Source organism: Bos indicus, chromosome 7 (assembly GCF_029378745.1).
Source record: "Bos indicus isolate NIAB-ARS_2022 breed Sahiwal x Tharparkar chromosome 7, NIAB-ARS_B.indTharparkar_mat_pri_1.0, whole genome shotgun sequence".
Lineage (NCBI taxonomy): Eukaryota > Metazoa > Chordata > Mammalia > Artiodactyla > Bovidae > Bos > Bos indicus.
In genome coordinates, this window is record NC_091766.1 from 46,345,275 (window position 1) to 46,362,489 (window position 17,215).

The following is a 17,215-nucleotide window of genomic DNA, read 5'->3' on the forward strand; positions in this document are numbered from 1 at the left end:
CTGACAAGTGGCTGCTAACAAGGGAATTGCAAAAACCAGGAGACTATCTTTGTAATAAGGCAACTGTATGTTGTTTCTTGGAGCTACTGTTTTGGTGCCTTCTCCAGTGATCTCTCAGTGCTTGTCTTATTCCATTTCTAGTAGGTGTTTTTTCCCCTCCTCAGAGAATCTTTGTAAAAACTGAGGACAGTGCAAGGCAAGTATTTCTTAAACAAGACATAAAATCACTAGCCATACAAAAAGACAGATTGATAAATTAGACCACATGAAACGTACAAACTTCTCTTCATCAAAACACACCATCAGGAAAGTGAAAGTCAGTCTATAGGATGGAAGAAAACATGTATCCTACCCTATAAGTAACATTCTATAAATGTTATAGAATTCTACTTAAAGAATACATAAGTAACATTCGCAAATTCATAAGAAAAAGACAGCTCACTAGAAAAATGTCCAAGGAAGGCCTGAAAAGATATTTCATAAAAGAGGATATCCACATGGCCAAAAAAGACATGAAATAGTGTTTAGCTTCATTAGTCATCAAAGAAACACAAATTAAAACCACAGTGAGATAACACTATATTTACCAGAATGACTGAGGTAGAATAAGCAAACAAACCCAGAAAATACCCAAGTGTTGACAAGGATATTGAATACTGGAAATCACATACACTTTGTGTAACTGTGTCTGCTGCTAAGTCACTTCAGTCGTTTCCGACTCTGTGTGACCCCATAGACAGCAGCCCACCAGGCTCCCCCGTCCCTGGGGTTCTCCAGGCAAGAACACTGGAGTGGATTGCCATTTCCTTCTCCAATGCATGAAAGTGAAAAGTGAAAGTGAAGTCGCTCAGTCATGCCTGACTCTTAGCGACCCCGTGGACTGCAGCCTACCAGGTTCCTCCGCCCATGGGATTTTCTAGGCAAGAGTACTGGAGTGGGGTGCCATTGCCTTCTCTGGTAACTGTGTCTACCAAGGTTAAAATATGCCTTCCATTCTAGGTGTATGCCCAAGAAAAGCATGCATGTAAACCTCAAAAGACATGTATTAGAATGTCATAACAACACCATTTGTAACAGCTCTGAACTGGAAACCACGGACATACCCATCAAGAGTACGAAGGATAAATGAATTATGGTATAAATTCACAGAGTGGAATACTATATATTGCGATTAAAATGAACAGCCTACTTCTATTTCCAACAATATGGAATGAGGCTCATAAACATAAAGTTGTACTTCAATAAAAAGTTAAAGCAGGAATAAAAACAAAAAACTAGACCAAACAACCTAAAAACTGATGCTCCAATGGGAGGTATTCCTGGGGTTTTGTATTAATAGTGAGAGCCTCCACGTTTAGAACAGGTTGGATGGCAAGGCCACTGAGCTAGTTGGGCCCCCAGTCAACTGAAGGGGCCAGCGTGGCCACCTGGCCAGCCTCTGAGCCACAGTTCTGGGACGTGACAGGGGAAAAACCTTGATAATGTCACAAACTAAAAACAAGGACAGAGTCTTCTCACCCACAAAAGTTACAGCTTTGAGAATTCCTTTGTTTTTAATCAATTTTTACTCAGGCAACGTAGAAATACAATTGCCTTCGTTTACAACATTACAGGTGATAGAATATCACAGATTTCCTTTAAAATAGCGTGAGGTGGGAGTGGCTGGGGGACCATGGTTAAAACATGATTGCTCATTATCCGATGGTTGTTGAGCCTGAGCCGCAGATACTTGGAACCTTGCTGTGGTGTTCTCTGCATTTTTGTTTCTGCTTAAAGTTTTTTTACTATAAAAAGCAAACACAACACATCATTATTGAAAAGGCTTAAGTCACTATAGATCTCTAAGCTTCTGGTATTTATTCCTCTTTTCCCTGCCGCAGCTAACTGTCACCAGTTTAGGTCTGTCTTAGGAGGAAACAGATGGCATGTTCTAACTAGGATGATTTGAGGAGGTTTTAGTAGAGAGACCCTATGTAAAGTCATGTCAAGGGAAGGCCCAAAGCATCACACAGTACCCCAGGGAAAGCTTTCTCACCTTTAGGCCCAAGGAACCGAACCTGGGAGAAGAGAGCCAAGCAACTTGAAAGGGGCCGGGAGCTTTGGTTGTGGTCAGTTTTTGGAGACACTGTAGGTAGAAACTGGGAGAATAAATACTCTGGTCTCCTTCTCCTCCATTCCTTTGATCTTGTATTGGTGCTCAGCACTGGCTGGAAGGCAAGGTCACCCGCTGGTGCCTCCCAGGGCATGGGGTAGGCTGGAGCGTGGTGGAGAGTGGATCTGCAGGGGCACGTGGAAGATATCCAGTGTAGGTCTAACCATATGTTTTCCAGTGTGTTTGTGTATGTATATTTATGAATCCAGTGGGTTTTCATTGTTGTCTTTTTTTTTTTAATATCCTTGGGATCATATCACATGCCTCATTCAGCAACTTGTGGTTTTCACTCATCAGTGTGCTGGTGTTCTTTCCATGGCAGTACTTCAAGATCTACCTCATTCTGCCTTGTGCCTGATAGTATTCCACAATGTGGACGTAGAATAGTTTATCTTACCGTTAACCCTTGACAAAAACTTAAGTTGCTTCCTTCTTGAGACTTTGTTGTCTTAACCCTGGAGACTCTCTGGCCATCTTGGGAACATCTGGAAAGTGGCCACATGTAAAATGTCGTTTGTTTCCATGGAGTCTCATGATTGGTTGAAGGATTTTTGTGTTGTAGGATATACTTGAACTATTCAAACAGCTCTGACTTTTGGTCGCTGAGACTGCTGGGGAGAAAGATAAGGAAAGTCATGAGGACTGGATCAAGAGTTGGAAGATGGAGTGTGAGTTCCAGGTTTGCCCCTGCCTTGCTGTGTGACCTTGGGCAAGTTGCTTAACCTCTCTGATCTTTGGTTTTACCTCTGTAAACTGCAGATGATATTCCAACCTGCTTCACCTGCCCCCTGTAGTAGTTGTGAAGGTGTTGGGAAACAAAGGGTGAGAAAGAGCTTGAGGTGGAATCCGGTGACAGTTCCCTATCAGAAGACAGGGCTTGTGCTTCTGTTCGCCAGGCCTCTCCCTGCAGGCAAGATCATGGCAGAATTTCCAAGAAGGGTGCTGTTTCCCTGCTCCCGTCACCCCAACCACAGCCGTGGCTCAGATTTGGCTTCCCTGAGTATTATCCAACCTTGTGCTTTTTGGTTGTTTTTTTTCCATGGGGCTAATTTGCTATGGGACTTGGACTCCTTTTTTCCTAGAAGCCTGTATGTCTCTTGGGATTGGAAGACATGGTCCAAAGACCAGTAGCCAGTCCTTCTCTCTTCTCTGACTTTAGATCAGAGAGGCTGCAGGTGTCACAGTCACCACTCCACAAGGGCAGGATGACAAGCTAGAGGATAGATCTGTGTCCATTACTTATACCAGAGCATCAGAACTCGCTTTCCCCAGAAAGCATCTCTTCCAGTAAACCACAGCCATTGCTCCTTGAGTGCTTATCGCGGCAAGCACCATGCCAAGTGCTTTCCATAACCATCTCACTTGGTTCTCACAAGAACCCTATTATCTGTAGTCTTACTTCCATTTTACAGAAGAGGAAGCATAGGCTCAGAGAGTTTAAGGTGCTTGCCCCAGGTCATGCAGTTAGAAAGAGGCCGAGTTGAAATTCACACCCCAGTCCAGTCTCTCTGTGACAGCAGGGCCATGTCCTTGGCCACTGGGCTGTGTGCCTTCCTGGCTCACTCTGCTATACCTGAGGCCACTCTGCCCTGCGTTTCTTAAGGTTTCAGTGTGGTTTGACCTGGACTATTTCCTGTCCATGTGTGCCTGACTCCCTAAAAAACAGCGAATATGTTTTCTGCTTTTTTGTGCCCTCTGGAGTGACTGGGTTAGAGTTGTGTATGTAGTAGGAGCTCAGCGAATGCCAATTTCTTGTGAAAATCCTACTGGGGTGCTGTTGGCAGGACCGGCAGAGCAAAAAGGCAGCATTGGCCCTTTATGGAAGTTATCAAGAAGATGAATAAGGCTTGAAACGCGAGACCCTGGCAGGGCTGACTCAGACCTCACAGAATGACTTGCCCTGGCCTTTGAAGAGCTGAGAGCTATTTACATCCAACTAATGGACCTCGCTGGCTGCGAGCAGTCAAAGCCGCTGTATAAATACTCCCGCCTAAGGCCACAGAGTGAGTGAGGACAGGAACAGGAAGAGACCCCTCCCCACTCTCCTCCCCTCCCTGAGAAGCCCATGGGGGAAGCGATGGCTCTGATTTGGTGGGGAGCCACTGGCAGCGAGCCCGTGCGTGGTAGCAGCGTGGAATCTAGTTGGCAACGTGGTGTGTAGAAATCTCTCACGGCACGAGGTGCTTTGAATAAATAAGTGGTGGCCAGCTGTTAGTCTTCCTATTGGCGTGAACATCCATCATGGCATGTTTCAAATATAAGTCTGGGAAGGAGAAGCTCAGACGCCCATGAAAGGCAAACGCTAGGCTGATCACCCAGCCCAGTCTGGCACTCATGCGCCTCAAGAAACTCACAAACTGGAAACACTGGCAGGGGTCTGTCCCGGGGGTTGGACACAGGGTCTCATGCTCTCTATAGGTGTCCCCCACCCCACCCAGGAGCTGAGTATTTTCCAGCAGGGGACTCATGAGGACGCCAGGCTCCCGCTAGGACCTGTTTGGTGGAGTCAGTGCAGTGCTGATGGCAGCTTCCCTTTGCTGGGTGTCCTTCCCCATCTCCTGCCACTGGCCCTGAATCACAACAGACCTTGAGAACAGGTGGGCTGGGAAGGGCAAAGGCTCCTCCCACTGGGCCCAGCCCCTTGTCTGCACATGGTGGTCATGGCCCAGGGGCTGTTTGAGGTGCCCTGCTTTGGGGCTAGCTGGTGAAAGGGCAGAAGGTCACCACCAATCTATGGTGAGCTCTCCAGTGCCACTCTCTGTCCACTGGGAGAAGGTCCAAACCCACCGTGGCAGTCTCGTCTACCCTCAGCCAGGCTGGGCGAAGGAGCCTCGGGCCTGCCTAGCCTGTGCTCCTCACATCCTGCAACCAAGTATGGTCTCTCTTGTCTTCCTTTAGGATCATTTGTATTGCTTTTTTGTCTTCCTCCCTGGGTATTCATTCATTCACCTACTCATTCTAAAAATATTATTTTGCATCTACAGTGTACCAGGCACTGGGAAGACAGGGGTGAGCGAGAGGTGGTCTCTTGTTACTGGAGCTGACCTTTCATTGGAGTGGGGTGCGCAGTCAGATAAAACACAAGAGACTAAAAGATAACATCACGTTGTGAAGAGTGCTATTAAAGAAATAAAGGGGAGAGAACCTACTCTAGATACTGTGGCTTTTTTGCTGCTACTGCTGCTAAGTTGCTTCAGTCGTGTCCGACTCTGTGTGACCCCATAGACGCCAGCCCACCAGGCTCCCCCGTCCCTGGGATTCGACAGGCAAGAACACTGGAGTGAGTTGCCATTTCCTTCTCCAATGCATGAAAGTGAAAAGTGAAGTCGCTCAGTCGTGTCCGACTCTTAGCAACCCCATGGACTGCAGGCCACCAGGCTCCTCCGTCCATGGGATTTTCCAGGCAAGAGTACCGGAGTGGGTTGCCATTGCCTCCTCTGGTGGCTTTTCTGAGGAGGTCACTTTTAAGCTGAAGCCTAAAGACTGAGAAGGAATCCACCAAGTGAAGACGAGGGGGACGAGCATTCCAGAAGAGAGACAAGCATATACAAAGGGCCTGAGGTCAGGGAGAGCTTGGTTTCCTCGTGGAATTAAAAGACTCGGAGGTGTCTAGAGTGCCGAGAGTTGAAGGTGATCTAAGAACAACTCAGAGTGGCATCTCAGGCCCTGTGACAGTCTGGAGAGCAGAGGAGCTCAGTGGGCTCTGCTAAGGTTGGGGAAGCTTAATGGGGAGAGGGGGCGTGGTGCACTGAGAATGTTGCTTTAGGAACATTCCGTACACTTGTTACAGGTATCAGGAGGCTAGTGCTTGCCACGTGTTGTACTGAGTGCTGGGACGGATGACATTGAGTTTGGATGGTCTCCTGGAAGCAGAGAGGACCCCACAGGGTCTTTACCTTGGGGTGACATGGTAAGATGGGAAACGGAGCAGCCCCAGGGGCAGTGGCTTCAGTGAGTTCTCTGCAGAATGGTTTCCCAGAGACCATTCCCCACTTTCTTCCTGCAGCCTGAGACCCAGGCTTGTCTGGCCTTTCGCAGCTGGTGTGGCCAGTGCCCTCTTCATAGTAGGTGCATGGTGGCCCCGGACTCTGGAGCGTGAGCTGAGAGGAGGAGGAAGAGGTCTGTTCCAAGGCACAGAAAGCACAGAGGCTGCAGACGTGGAAAGGGGAAACAGCCCTTATTGCCCACCCTCTAGGCATGCAGGGAAACTGAGTCCTAGGGGGAAAGTCGCAAAGTTTCTTGACTGGCTGCTAATTGTACTTTGCATTTCATGTTTGAAAAGTACTTAAAGAGATGGACGGTGTGACCTGCCCAGCTCACATATCTATCTGTAGTGCCGTGAAGGTGGCTGGCCTGAGAGTATCTGCCATCTGTGTCCTAGAGAGCCCTCAGCTTGTGTATCCCAGCTCCTTTATTCCTGAGCATAAATGGACTTATCTCTGGCCACAGAGGCTCTATACCCTCATGTGTTTGGAGGGGTCATTTCTATTCTTAGGCTCTTTGCTCTCCTTGAAGGTTTACATAAAGTGTTTTTAGCTGTTACCCACACTAACCTCTGCTTACCACGTGGAAAACACTGGCAGGACTTATTTTGCTTTAGGGTTTGTGGGAGGAGAAGGGGACGATGAAGGATGAGATGTTGGATGGCATCACTGACTCAATGGACTTGAGTTTGAGCAAGCTCCAGAAGATAGTGAAGGACAGTGAAGCCTGGCGTGCTGCAGTCCATGGGGTTGCAAAGAGTTGGACTCAACTTATTGAATGAATTGAACTGATCTGAACTTGGGCTTTAAATGGAAGACACTAGGGCTTGTTGGATAGGCTTTGGTCTCCAGAGTCATGCCGCCTGGGTTCTGGCTGTTTGGAGCAGTGACCTGACCTCACTGAGACTCAGGTCCGTCAGAAGAGAGAGTCAGACAGTGGTCCCTGCAGTGCAGACTGCGGCTTGCTTGCCCGGCGCTTGTCCTCAAGCACATTCTATACACAGCTCAGTGATGCTGCACCCTGAGTGCATCACAGTCACCAGAGGGTCTGTGCAAGTAGGTGGTTGGACCCCCCTCCCCCAGAGGAGCCCAGCCAGGAGAACTAAGGTGGGCCCAGGAATCTGCCTTTCCATCCGGTTCCCAGGCTGTTGGTCCCAGGACCACACTTTGAGAATGGCTGCGTGAGTGCATTTAATCAGCCATCATGACAACCCCCTCAACTTGTTATTACTGTTATTATGACTTTGCTGATGAGGAAATTAAGGATTAGCGGGTGAAGTAACTTGCCCAGGGTCACACAGCCGCTGGGCGGTGAAGCTGGGATTCACATCCCAGTCTGGGTGACGCACAGCCATCATTCCTGGACTCCGAGGGGAGTTGTGTGTGAGTCCCAGCAAGTGCCTGTCTGGCAGGGATGAGGCACTCCATACATGCTGGCTGCGGGCCCTTTACCCCTTCAGACCCAAGCGGGCCTTTATCGGAGATGATAGTTGACACCGAGTGGTTTTCATTATTGTTTGGTGATACAGCAGAACCAAATTATACTCAGAAAACTTAGATGAGAAGATCTAGACTAGAAAGGATAACTGGCTGGAGAGGGGCTGATTCACCAGACAGTCACAGGCCTCCAGGGTGGGCAGGGACCATGCAATCACTCGTCCCGGCCCTTCCCCAGCAGAGGGTTCCCAGCCCCGTGGGAGGGCTTCCAGGGCTGGGACCTTCACTCACTCCGCTGACACTGGGACAGAGAGAAAGGGCTTCATTTTCAGAGGCGGGGTGTTGGCCTAATGGAGCCGGCCCAGGCCCGCAGAGGGACATCACGGCCTCTGTCTTCCTGAGCCTCTTTCCCCAACTGGAGTAGGGGGTCTGGTCCCCACAGGACAAGCTGTACACTGGGAGCCCCTCAAGCCTGTGCAGACAACATGGGTGCAAACACGGAAGACTGAGTCCAGGGCAGCACTGGGAACCTTAAAGCTGGACTTTACAGGAGGGGAGGGACTGCTGGTGAGGGAACTGGCCTGAGCAAAGGTTCAGGCAGTGTAAATGCAAACGGCTCCCTCAAGTCACATCATGCAGTTCTTCCAGCACATCCAGTCCTATCTCCCATTGATGTTTCCTCGATGGAAACGTTTCTACTCTAGTCAGATAGTGGGCCACCTTGCCTACCAGGCAGAAGCGTTTGGGTTGTCTGCCGTTGAGGTAAAGGAGCAGGGGGCTGCAGAGTCCTAGAAGCAGGCAGATCCACTGCCTGTCTTGGCCTGAGCTTCAGCTGCTGAGGGGGCATGTTGCTTTTTTTTGTTTTTTTTTTTTGAATTCTCAGTCCAAACATTGTTGCAAACTTTCTAAGTAAATCCTCTGGAAGCTGAATTATCATGGAGACATCAGCCAGGCAGTCCCTTCTTTGTACCCCATCCTCTTTTTTTTTTTTTTTGCTGGCAAGGAATGGATTTGGGGAGTGCCATTGTCTGTGTTCCAGCTCTCCCAGCCCGGAGCAGACCCTTCTGAAGCTGGTACCTTTATCTTGGTGAGCTCAACCCTCAACTCTCTGGGTCTTAGCTGGATTAAGGGCCTAGATGTTGCCGAGGAGGAAGGAGGGACCTCTGTAATTGCTGTTTAAATCTACCTAACAATAGCCACATGTGGAGCCAGATTTGAGGGTTATTAAATATGAGCACCATTCTTCCCCCAAACATGCCTGTGTTTGCATAGCTGGGCAACATGGGGCAGCGGGGGCTGAGAGAAGGCTGCCGAGTCAAAAGGGGGCTTCAGAGGCCCCTTTTCTGAGAGAGAGGGCAACCCTGGGTTTGGCTGAGAAGCCCGGTGACCAGAGTCTCCCAGCCCTGGTCTGGGCTCACTCTAGGCCCCTACTCCTTTCTTTCTTTTTTTTTTTATTTTTTAATTTTTTGGCCAGGCATGTGGCACATAGGATCTTAGTTCCCTGACCAGGGATCGAACCTGCGCCCCCTGCATTGGAAGCAAGGAGTCCTAACCACTGGACTGCCAGGGAAGTCCCCCCTGCTCTTTTCTTAGGGGTTCTCATCCTCTGCAGCAACTGCCTGCTGTCTTGGTGTGACACAAGGGAAGGACGGGGTGCTGTGGAGAGAAGCCTGTAAGCTGGCTTATCTGCTGCCATTTGGGGACAGATGGTCATGTGCATCTCAGCTTTGCCCTGGTGCCCCTTGCCCACAGTGAAGGGTGATGGGCAAGGACATTGTGTTGTGACTGTGTGGCATGCCCAGCTCCTTCCATGGCGGGGTGGAGGGAAAGCCCAAAGGCTCAGTTTCCCAGCTCTATACCGTCAGGCCTGAGAGCTGACGGTGAGTCACATGGCCTTATTCTGACCAGCTGATGTTTTGGAGACAACGTGCTCTGCAGGTGTGTGTCTTTGTGACAGGAACCAGCTCAGGGAAAGACCTGGAGTGAGTGTGGAGCTGCCTCTGGAGGGGGCGAGGTCCCAGGAAGGGTGCAGCCAGCTTCCGGTGCCACCCTCTGGCTTGGGTGTGGTGCTACCACCTGAGGCTGGGGGTGTGGGCTCCCCTGCAAAGGTCTAGGTGCTCTGGGACCCTGGAGGCAGGACGACAGGTGTGGCAGAGACAGAGACCAGTGGATGCCGATAATCCGGGATGGCTGCCTCTCTGAGTGAGCCCCAGGGCGGCCTCTCCTGTCACTCATCAGACATGGTGGCTTGTCAACCATGGAGAACAGAATTAAAATCCTGCAAAGACATGTCTTTCCTTTGATTTTTGCTTTAAATGACAGATTTAAGCAACTTTGTAAACTGTGTTATTCAAGTTAAATTTCCAGAAAGGAAACTAACACATCATAAAGACAAAGGACAGACAGGGAAATACATTTGTATCACATGATAGATGAAGAACGTACACATTTCTTACAAATCAGTAGAAACTTCTTGCAAGGTTGTGGAAATAGCAACCCTTGTAAATGCTGGTGCATGTAGCCAGGGTATTTCTGAAAGGCCCATTTGGCATTAACTACCTTTAAAATATGCACAAAGCTTTATGTTTTGCCTCTTTCTACAAGGTTCTGTTTCTTACAGATTTTTCTCCCAATTTTGGACATCTTTTAAAAAAAATTTCTATATGGCTGCACTGGATGTTCGTTGCTGCATGCCAGCTTTCTCTAGTCATAGTAGGCGGGGGCTACTGTTCGTTGCAGGGCACGGGCTGCTCATTTCAGTGGCTTTTCTTGCTGTGGAGCACAGGCTGTAGGGCGCGTGGCCCTCAGTGGTTGTGGCACACGGGCTGACTTGTTCCCCGGCACGTGGGATCTCCCAGACCAGGACTGAACCCGTCTCCTCGGCATTGGCAGGCGGATTCTTAACCCCTGGACCACCAGGGAAGTACAGTTCCCCCCCTTTTTTTTTCTGGTCATGAATAGCAAATTTTTCTTCTTTGGGTACCATTGTATAACACATTTATTGTGACTTTTGTTATGTTTATATACGTATAATGCATTTGTTTTGAAATGCTGTTGTAGATCATTTCTACCCTGTCCGTAGTCTGTGTTAGCCATGTTTCTAAGAGCACTGTAACACCAGGCTCTTCTCCAATAAGAGTGGGGTTGGGGTTGGGGAGAAGGGAGAAGTATGGGCTTTGGTGATGGTCAAGGATGCCAGCCCCAGCAGTGTACTTCACTCTCTGGGTGGTTTCAGGTGGGTTACCTAACCTCTCTGAGCCTCAGTGTCTGCATCTTTCACAGAGAGTACTGCACCCAGGGGCACTGTTGTGAGGATGAGATGAAGAAGTAAGAGTAAAGCCCCTGGGCACTGGTTCTGCCTGTGGGGACTGCTTGGTGAATGAAGTCATGGGTACCAGGTGGACAGGGTTCCCGTGACTAGCACTTAATCATTTGGGCCCAGGGAGCTTCGGTGGTTACTAGGTCCAATCCCCTGTGTCTTGACAGGACTGTATTCCAAGCATCCCCAAGAGACTGCTATCCACTCCTATCTCAGGGACCTCGGAGGCGGCGCGGGGGAGCCCAGACTCCTGCTTACTAATGCATTCCAGTGTCACACCCTTGGAGCCAGGAAGTCCTCCTGAGTATCTACACTTAATCCCCCTGGCTAGATTTGAAGGTTATTATTTTTTTTTCCCTTACTGTTTCTGTAGGGGAAAAAAGACTGAAATTTTGCTCGTGCAAAAAGGTGTCTGACTTCCATGGCAAGCAGCTCTATTTTGCAATCTCCATATGAAATCCCTTGGTAGGAAGGCTCAGGAGGAGGAAGTGAGAGGGGCTGTGGAGAGAGAGCTGTAATATCCTGGAACTTGTCCCTGATCAGCCCTTGGAAAGGAACCACATTACTGGACATGTCCTCCCTTGACACCCGTGTATTCTCCTGCTTGCACTTATCTCTACGTGGCTGTCTTGAAGGAATGGAAGACTCACTCTGACCTTCCTCCCCCAGCACACCCATCTTGCTACCTCCTCCAGGGTCCTTCCTCTCAGGGGAGTCTCTGTCCATCCACTCACACAGCTGGACACTCAGGGGGCGTCCTTGACCTGGCCGCTCTAGCCCCCGGGGGTGTCCGGCCCCGTGTCTTGTTGGTTTTACGTCCTGTAGCTCTTGAACCCCTCCGCGTCTGTCCGTCCTCACTGCTGCCACCGTATCCCCCTGCCTTGTCTCTTGCCTGGACAGCTGCAGTAGCATCCTCGCAGCCCCCTCCTTTTACCTGGCCCTCCTGGCCTTTTCTCCATTCAGCACCCAGAGCCATCTCTGCAGAACACCCTTGCACTCACCTCTTTAATGGTGTCCCACTGACCTCTGTAGAAAGACCAAACCTCTTTGGGTGCCCTCCAAGCCCTTGTCTGTTGTCTTGCCGCTCCTTGCTCTTTACTCCTCAGCCACTTTGGCCACCTCTCCCAGCTCCTCAAACATACCATGTTCCCTCCTACCCCGGGGCCCTGACACATGCTCTCATCTCTTCCCAGACCACTTTCTGCCCTACCCATATCTGCCTGGTTAACTGTTACTTATCCCTTAGATGTTAATATATTAGTTATTTCTAGCAAAGCCTTCCCTGACTCTCAAGCCAGCTCAGGTGCCTTTATCAAAGGCTCTCCTGGAGCAGAGTTCCTTTCCTTTAGAGTCCCTCACTGAGTTTACAATTAGGCATTCATTCATGTGTGTGTGTGTGTGTGCGCCCTCAGTCATGTCCGACTCTCTGCGACCCCATGGACTGTAGCCCACCAGGCTCTTCTGTCCATGGGAATTTTCAGGTGAGAATACTGGAGTGGGTTGCCATTCCCTTCTCCAGGGGGCTACAGTCTTCTGTGGCGGGCTGTGGTCCATGGGGTCACAGAGAGTCAGACACGACTGAGTGACGAACATTTTCACACTTTCTTTGGTGTTTAGACCAGGCAGGAGTGGTTCATCAGGTGTTTCATGCAGGATAGTTGTCAAGTTCTAACCTAAGAGGGGCTTTGTGCTCCTGAACAGGCTGATGTACTCAGAGCCTTTGTGGATGGGGTTATACCTACATGCTAGAAGAAGGGCTCTTGCTATTTATAAGAACCCCATTTTTATGGGGTGAAAAAATCAATCCTTCCCTAAAGTGAATAATTACCAGCCGATTGGTCCCTTTTGTGCCTTCAGTTTGCCATGTGCACTAAGAGCTTAATTAGCTACTTCCTAGAGAAATAAGTGACTTTAGCTGGTCACACAGTCTTTGTAGGAGTAAGCTCCAAGGGCCCTAGTGGTAATGGGGTCTTCTCAGGCAGCTGGTCAACCTCTGGGTCTCAGAAGTGACGTCGAGGGCGTTTGGTGGTTACCACAAATAAATTGTCACTGTGTATGAACCCCGCAGTGAGCTGAAGAGCTAACCCTCTTTCTGCATTCCTCCCATTCTCCCCTCCCAGATGTATAATGCCCTCTTGCAGTTCCAGTGTCTCGGTATTGATGGGTAAAAGTGCCAACTTGACAGGCTGGTGGTCTAGTGAGCAGGTCGGCCTGGGTTTGTCCTGGTTTGTCACTGGCTGTCTGTGTAAGCTGAAGCATCCCTTCACCTGTTTGACCTCAGTCTACCCGCCTGATGCATCGCTTACAGGTGTGTGGGGCTCCCTCTAAGAAAACAAGTCAGAGAGGCTTTGAAAAGTCTAACATTCAAATCCAGAGAACTCTGAGGATGGAAATAGACCCATTGGCAAACGTGAAGAATTTTTAATGCTTGATCTTCTGTTCTAATGTCTGACCTCCTGGTATAGGTTCATCTATTTCTCTGGGCCTCAGTCTCCCCAAGGAACAAGCGGGTTTGATTCTGGGTTGGCAGATAGAAGAACTAATTGCTGTCCCACCTCTGCTCTCCCGCAGTTAAGGCAGACATCACTAATGAACACTGAGTATGCAGTCCTCCTCGGTAGAGAGCCACAGCCAGCCAGCCAGGACTCCTCTCTCCAGGCTTGCCTCGGCAGTGAAGCTGTTTGTCAGTTGTGGAGAGCACACCCTCATGAATCAACTGATGTGCCTATAGGAGGATCAAGGCCCGGGGAGGCTGACTCGCCCAAGACTTGGGGGTAAGTGCACTTGTGAACTTACAGCTGGCTTTGGGGAGGTGGCTTGATGGCGTCTAATGTTTGGAATGTACTGAACAGGTCCAACTCGGGTCAAAAATGGACCCATCATCTGTTTCAAAGGCATCACTCTTTTCTTCTGCCCACCTCACGGGAGGCCCTTGACTTTGTTCACTGTCAGAGGTCTCTGTGGTCCTTTGGCTGCCTGCCTCCCCTCCTGTCACGGGGTGACTGTGGCAGGCTCCAACAAGGATTCTGCCAGTCCCCATGGAAGCAGATCCATGGCCATGCCCCTCCCTGGGACCTGGGGCTGAGCACCCTCCTTGGAACAGGTATCTGGGGCCACGAGCCCCAGGAGGTGCCATCCTGTCTTTAGAAGCGAACTGGTTTTCCATCATGTAGGGAGCTTTTCTGCCCAGAGGAGTGAGGACAGAGAGTTATTTTGTAAAGGAAGAGGCTGGGGAGGCTGTGGCGAGAAGAAGCATCGGGAAGCTTAGGTGAGCGGCTCAGCTCTTCTCTCCCCACCCCATCCAGTGTGGGGTCCCCATGCGAGTGTGTGGCTGGGGAAGGAAGGGCGTGCCAGATGGGGCCTGAGCTGAATTTAGGTGTGGGCCTCTGAATGAGCAGTGTGATGTTTGGCCTAGGCTCCTGAGGGTGGCAGGCCCAGCTGAGGCACCAGCTCTGTTTAGTCAGAGGACTGGGCCTAGGGGCAGAGGCCTGCGTGCTGGTGGCCTGCCTACTCATTGGCAATAGAGTAGTTGGAGGTACCGTGGGAGAGGCAAAGGTCCTCTCTGCTCTGTACCCCTCTCATCCCCTTCTCTAATTTTATTCTTTCTCTCTTGCTTAAGAAACTGATGTCATGAAGACATGATGTGGCCCAGTAGGCCAGACCCCAATGTGACCCTGTCCAGACCCCAGGTCCAGACATCCCTCCCCCACTGCTCAGGTGTATCTCAAGGGCCGGGTACCATTGCTTGTGAATTCTGGGCATCTCAGACAGGCAGTTTTCCTGCCGACCTGGTTATGCCATCTAACAAATTCATTTGGGGGCGAGCTCGGAGATGAGGTTCAGAGGAGTGTGAGAATTGTCTTTTTAACTGTCCCCAGGATGCCTGGAGCAGGCTTGGAGGATTCTTACTAATCTAATCCCTGTCAGAAAAAGAACGATAAAACAATTCAGGCTTTAGAAGCCAAATCCCCTTCCTGCGCTCACACTCCTCCTAGCTTTCTCCCGGACTATTTTCCCTCCTTTGTGATGAAGTCGTGGTTCAGCTCCTCCATAAGGGTTTCAGTGGATTTCATGTTTCACTCTTCCATTTTTCATATTTAAATTTGCTTTACTCTCTGGTTTGACTTTCCACTGACCCTTGAAGAATTGGCGTATTTTAAGGAGGGGGAAGAGATCTCATTATAGGAAATGAGAAAAATGGGGCAGAGTTTTAAAACTTTTAATGACTAAAACACTGTTCCAAGTCGGTATTGCGCTGGGGTTGAAGTCACTGTTTGGTTACAAGTCTTTAGGTCTAAACGGGGTTGATGACATCTGTTTAATTTTAGATGTCTGGAATACATTCTGAAAATAATGAAATCCAAATGTATGACCAAATTAGAGAACAATTTTATCTGCGACAAAGAAGTTTTTAAAATAAGAGCAAACATTTCGACCAAACAAAACTTTAAAAGACCCATCAAACCTTTGGTCATCTTGCCTCAACTTTTTCCCAGTGGGTCTCCATGGTTGAGAGAACTCTCTGTGTGAACCAGACGTTATTATGTAATTTTATACCCATTTTCCTGTCCTTTCTCTGAGCGTGCGCTCTGCTATGTGCTGTCAGCCCCAGAGAGACTGTGTTTAGGGAAGTGAGGACCCTTTACGGCAAAGCTTCACTAATGAAGCAAAGGGCTCTTGTCACCAGCACTTGGGGCTACTTGTCAGCTGTTGTGTAATAAGCTGGATAGCTTGGGCGGGGACCTGGGGAGAAATTCAAAAGTGCAAAGACCATGCTGGTGCCACAGGGGGATAACCCTGGGCATGGGGACGGACAAAGACTATTTCTGACTCACATGCCCACTGTGACTGAGGCAAGTCCCTGACCCTCTCTGGGCCTGGCTTTTTCCATCTCTATGAGGAGCTCAGGGATTCTGGGAGGCTTGTCAGGGTTGACCTCCCTCCAGGAAGGTTGTGTTGTGCTGAGGATCCCCTGTGATTAAGACGTGCACTGAGCAATTCCTCCCACCTCCCTGGAAGTCTGGCATCTAGGATTATGTGTAGACTCTGCCCATGGGAGTCTCTTCATTGTCCAGTTCCCGGGAGTCCTAGGAGGATAACCAAGATTCTGTGTCTACTCCATGCTGCCAAAGAGTCCAGTGTCTGGGCCACCTCTTCCATCCTTGGTGAGACTTTCCTATTAAGACAAGAAGTAAATTACGGTTCAAGTTTTGCCTGATGTCTTAAAACATTTGGTTACTGGGCAAGGTAATTCTTGCCCAGTGTTTGTGCCTTCCAAATATTTGTAGATTCTTACCTGTGTGCCCTGACCCACCCCTCAGATATCAGCTCAAGTCTGTCCTAGAGAACCAGCCCCTTCTCTCTGGAGTCCCCCCAGTCCCCTTGCCCAGGACTGCTTTCCCAGATCAGCTTTCTGAAGTGTGGCCCATGCACCATTGTCTACACGCTTCTCACATGGTTTAGGTTTGTCAGTGGGATGTTCCAGAGACGGGAGAAGGTTTCCCAAGTGCTGGCCCTTGACCAGTGACCACAGGCACACTGGGAAATGGGGGTTCTATGCCTGTGCTGCCCGGCTCAAGGGCCTGGGGTAAAGCTTGGGCTTGGTGAGGCCTCCACGCTAGACTGGCCTCTGCAGAAATGAGCAAGTGGAGGTGCTGCCTGCTGCGGACGGATGATGGACGGATAGGTAATGCCAAGGTGAGCCCCGGCCTGCCCAGAACTCGGGGGTCTGTACATTTTGCCTGTTAGCTGCTTCTTGCACCATCTGGTCCATTCTCAGGACTTTGTTTTTCAGTTGGTGCCCCCACTGGTTGGGAGGCATCATTAGCTGTGCTCTGGGCTGAGGTGGAGGATGATCTGATGGTGGTGATATTTGGCAAGTGTATTTGGGTACATTCGTGGGGGGTTCCAGAGGGTTCATTGTTAAGGGGCATGGACTCGTCAAGGACAGTGGGCTGAGGTCAGCAAGATGAGAGGCCGAGGAGGAGGGGACGCAGTGGCACCACCGGCAGCAGGTAGTCGGTGAGGCGCTGTGGGTCTCTGGGGATCTGGAGTGGGAGTTTCATTTAGGTCTGGGAGGTGGGAGGTGGAGAGCATAGAGCACTGGCGTGGGAAGCACCACGGCCCCCGATGCTCCGTGTGACCTTGGGCCGCCAGAAGCCTTGCTGGGCCTCAGTTCAAACTCGATGAGATGTGAAGGCTGACACCCACCTGACAGGCTTATGGTGAAGCCCAGATCATAAAATGGCATTGAAAACCATTGTAAAGATGGCACTTTGAAGTCTAGACAAGAATAAGAAGTTGGAATTTTTGTTCATTCTAATG

At 49.8% G+C, this 17,215-nt stretch overlaps 1 protein-coding gene across 7 annotated transcripts in view; it reads left to right on the forward strand.

The window, feature by feature from the left end:
• The window catches only part of LOC109562038 (uncharacterized), a 232,263-nt gene that overhangs the window by 71,812 nt on the left and 143,236 nt on the right, over positions 1–17,215 (forward strand). For all 7 annotated transcript variants that reach the window (XR_011567693.1, XR_011567692.1, XR_011567690.1 and 4 more), the window contains exon 2: positions 13,463–13,665. Coding sequence is in view for 2 of the 7 variants with exons in the window: in XM_070793606.1 (XP_070649707.1) it covers positions 13,463–13,665 (203 nt within the window). In the remaining 5 variants the exon portion in view is untranslated. The remainder of the gene's footprint in view (positions 1–13,462; positions 13,666–17,215) is intronic.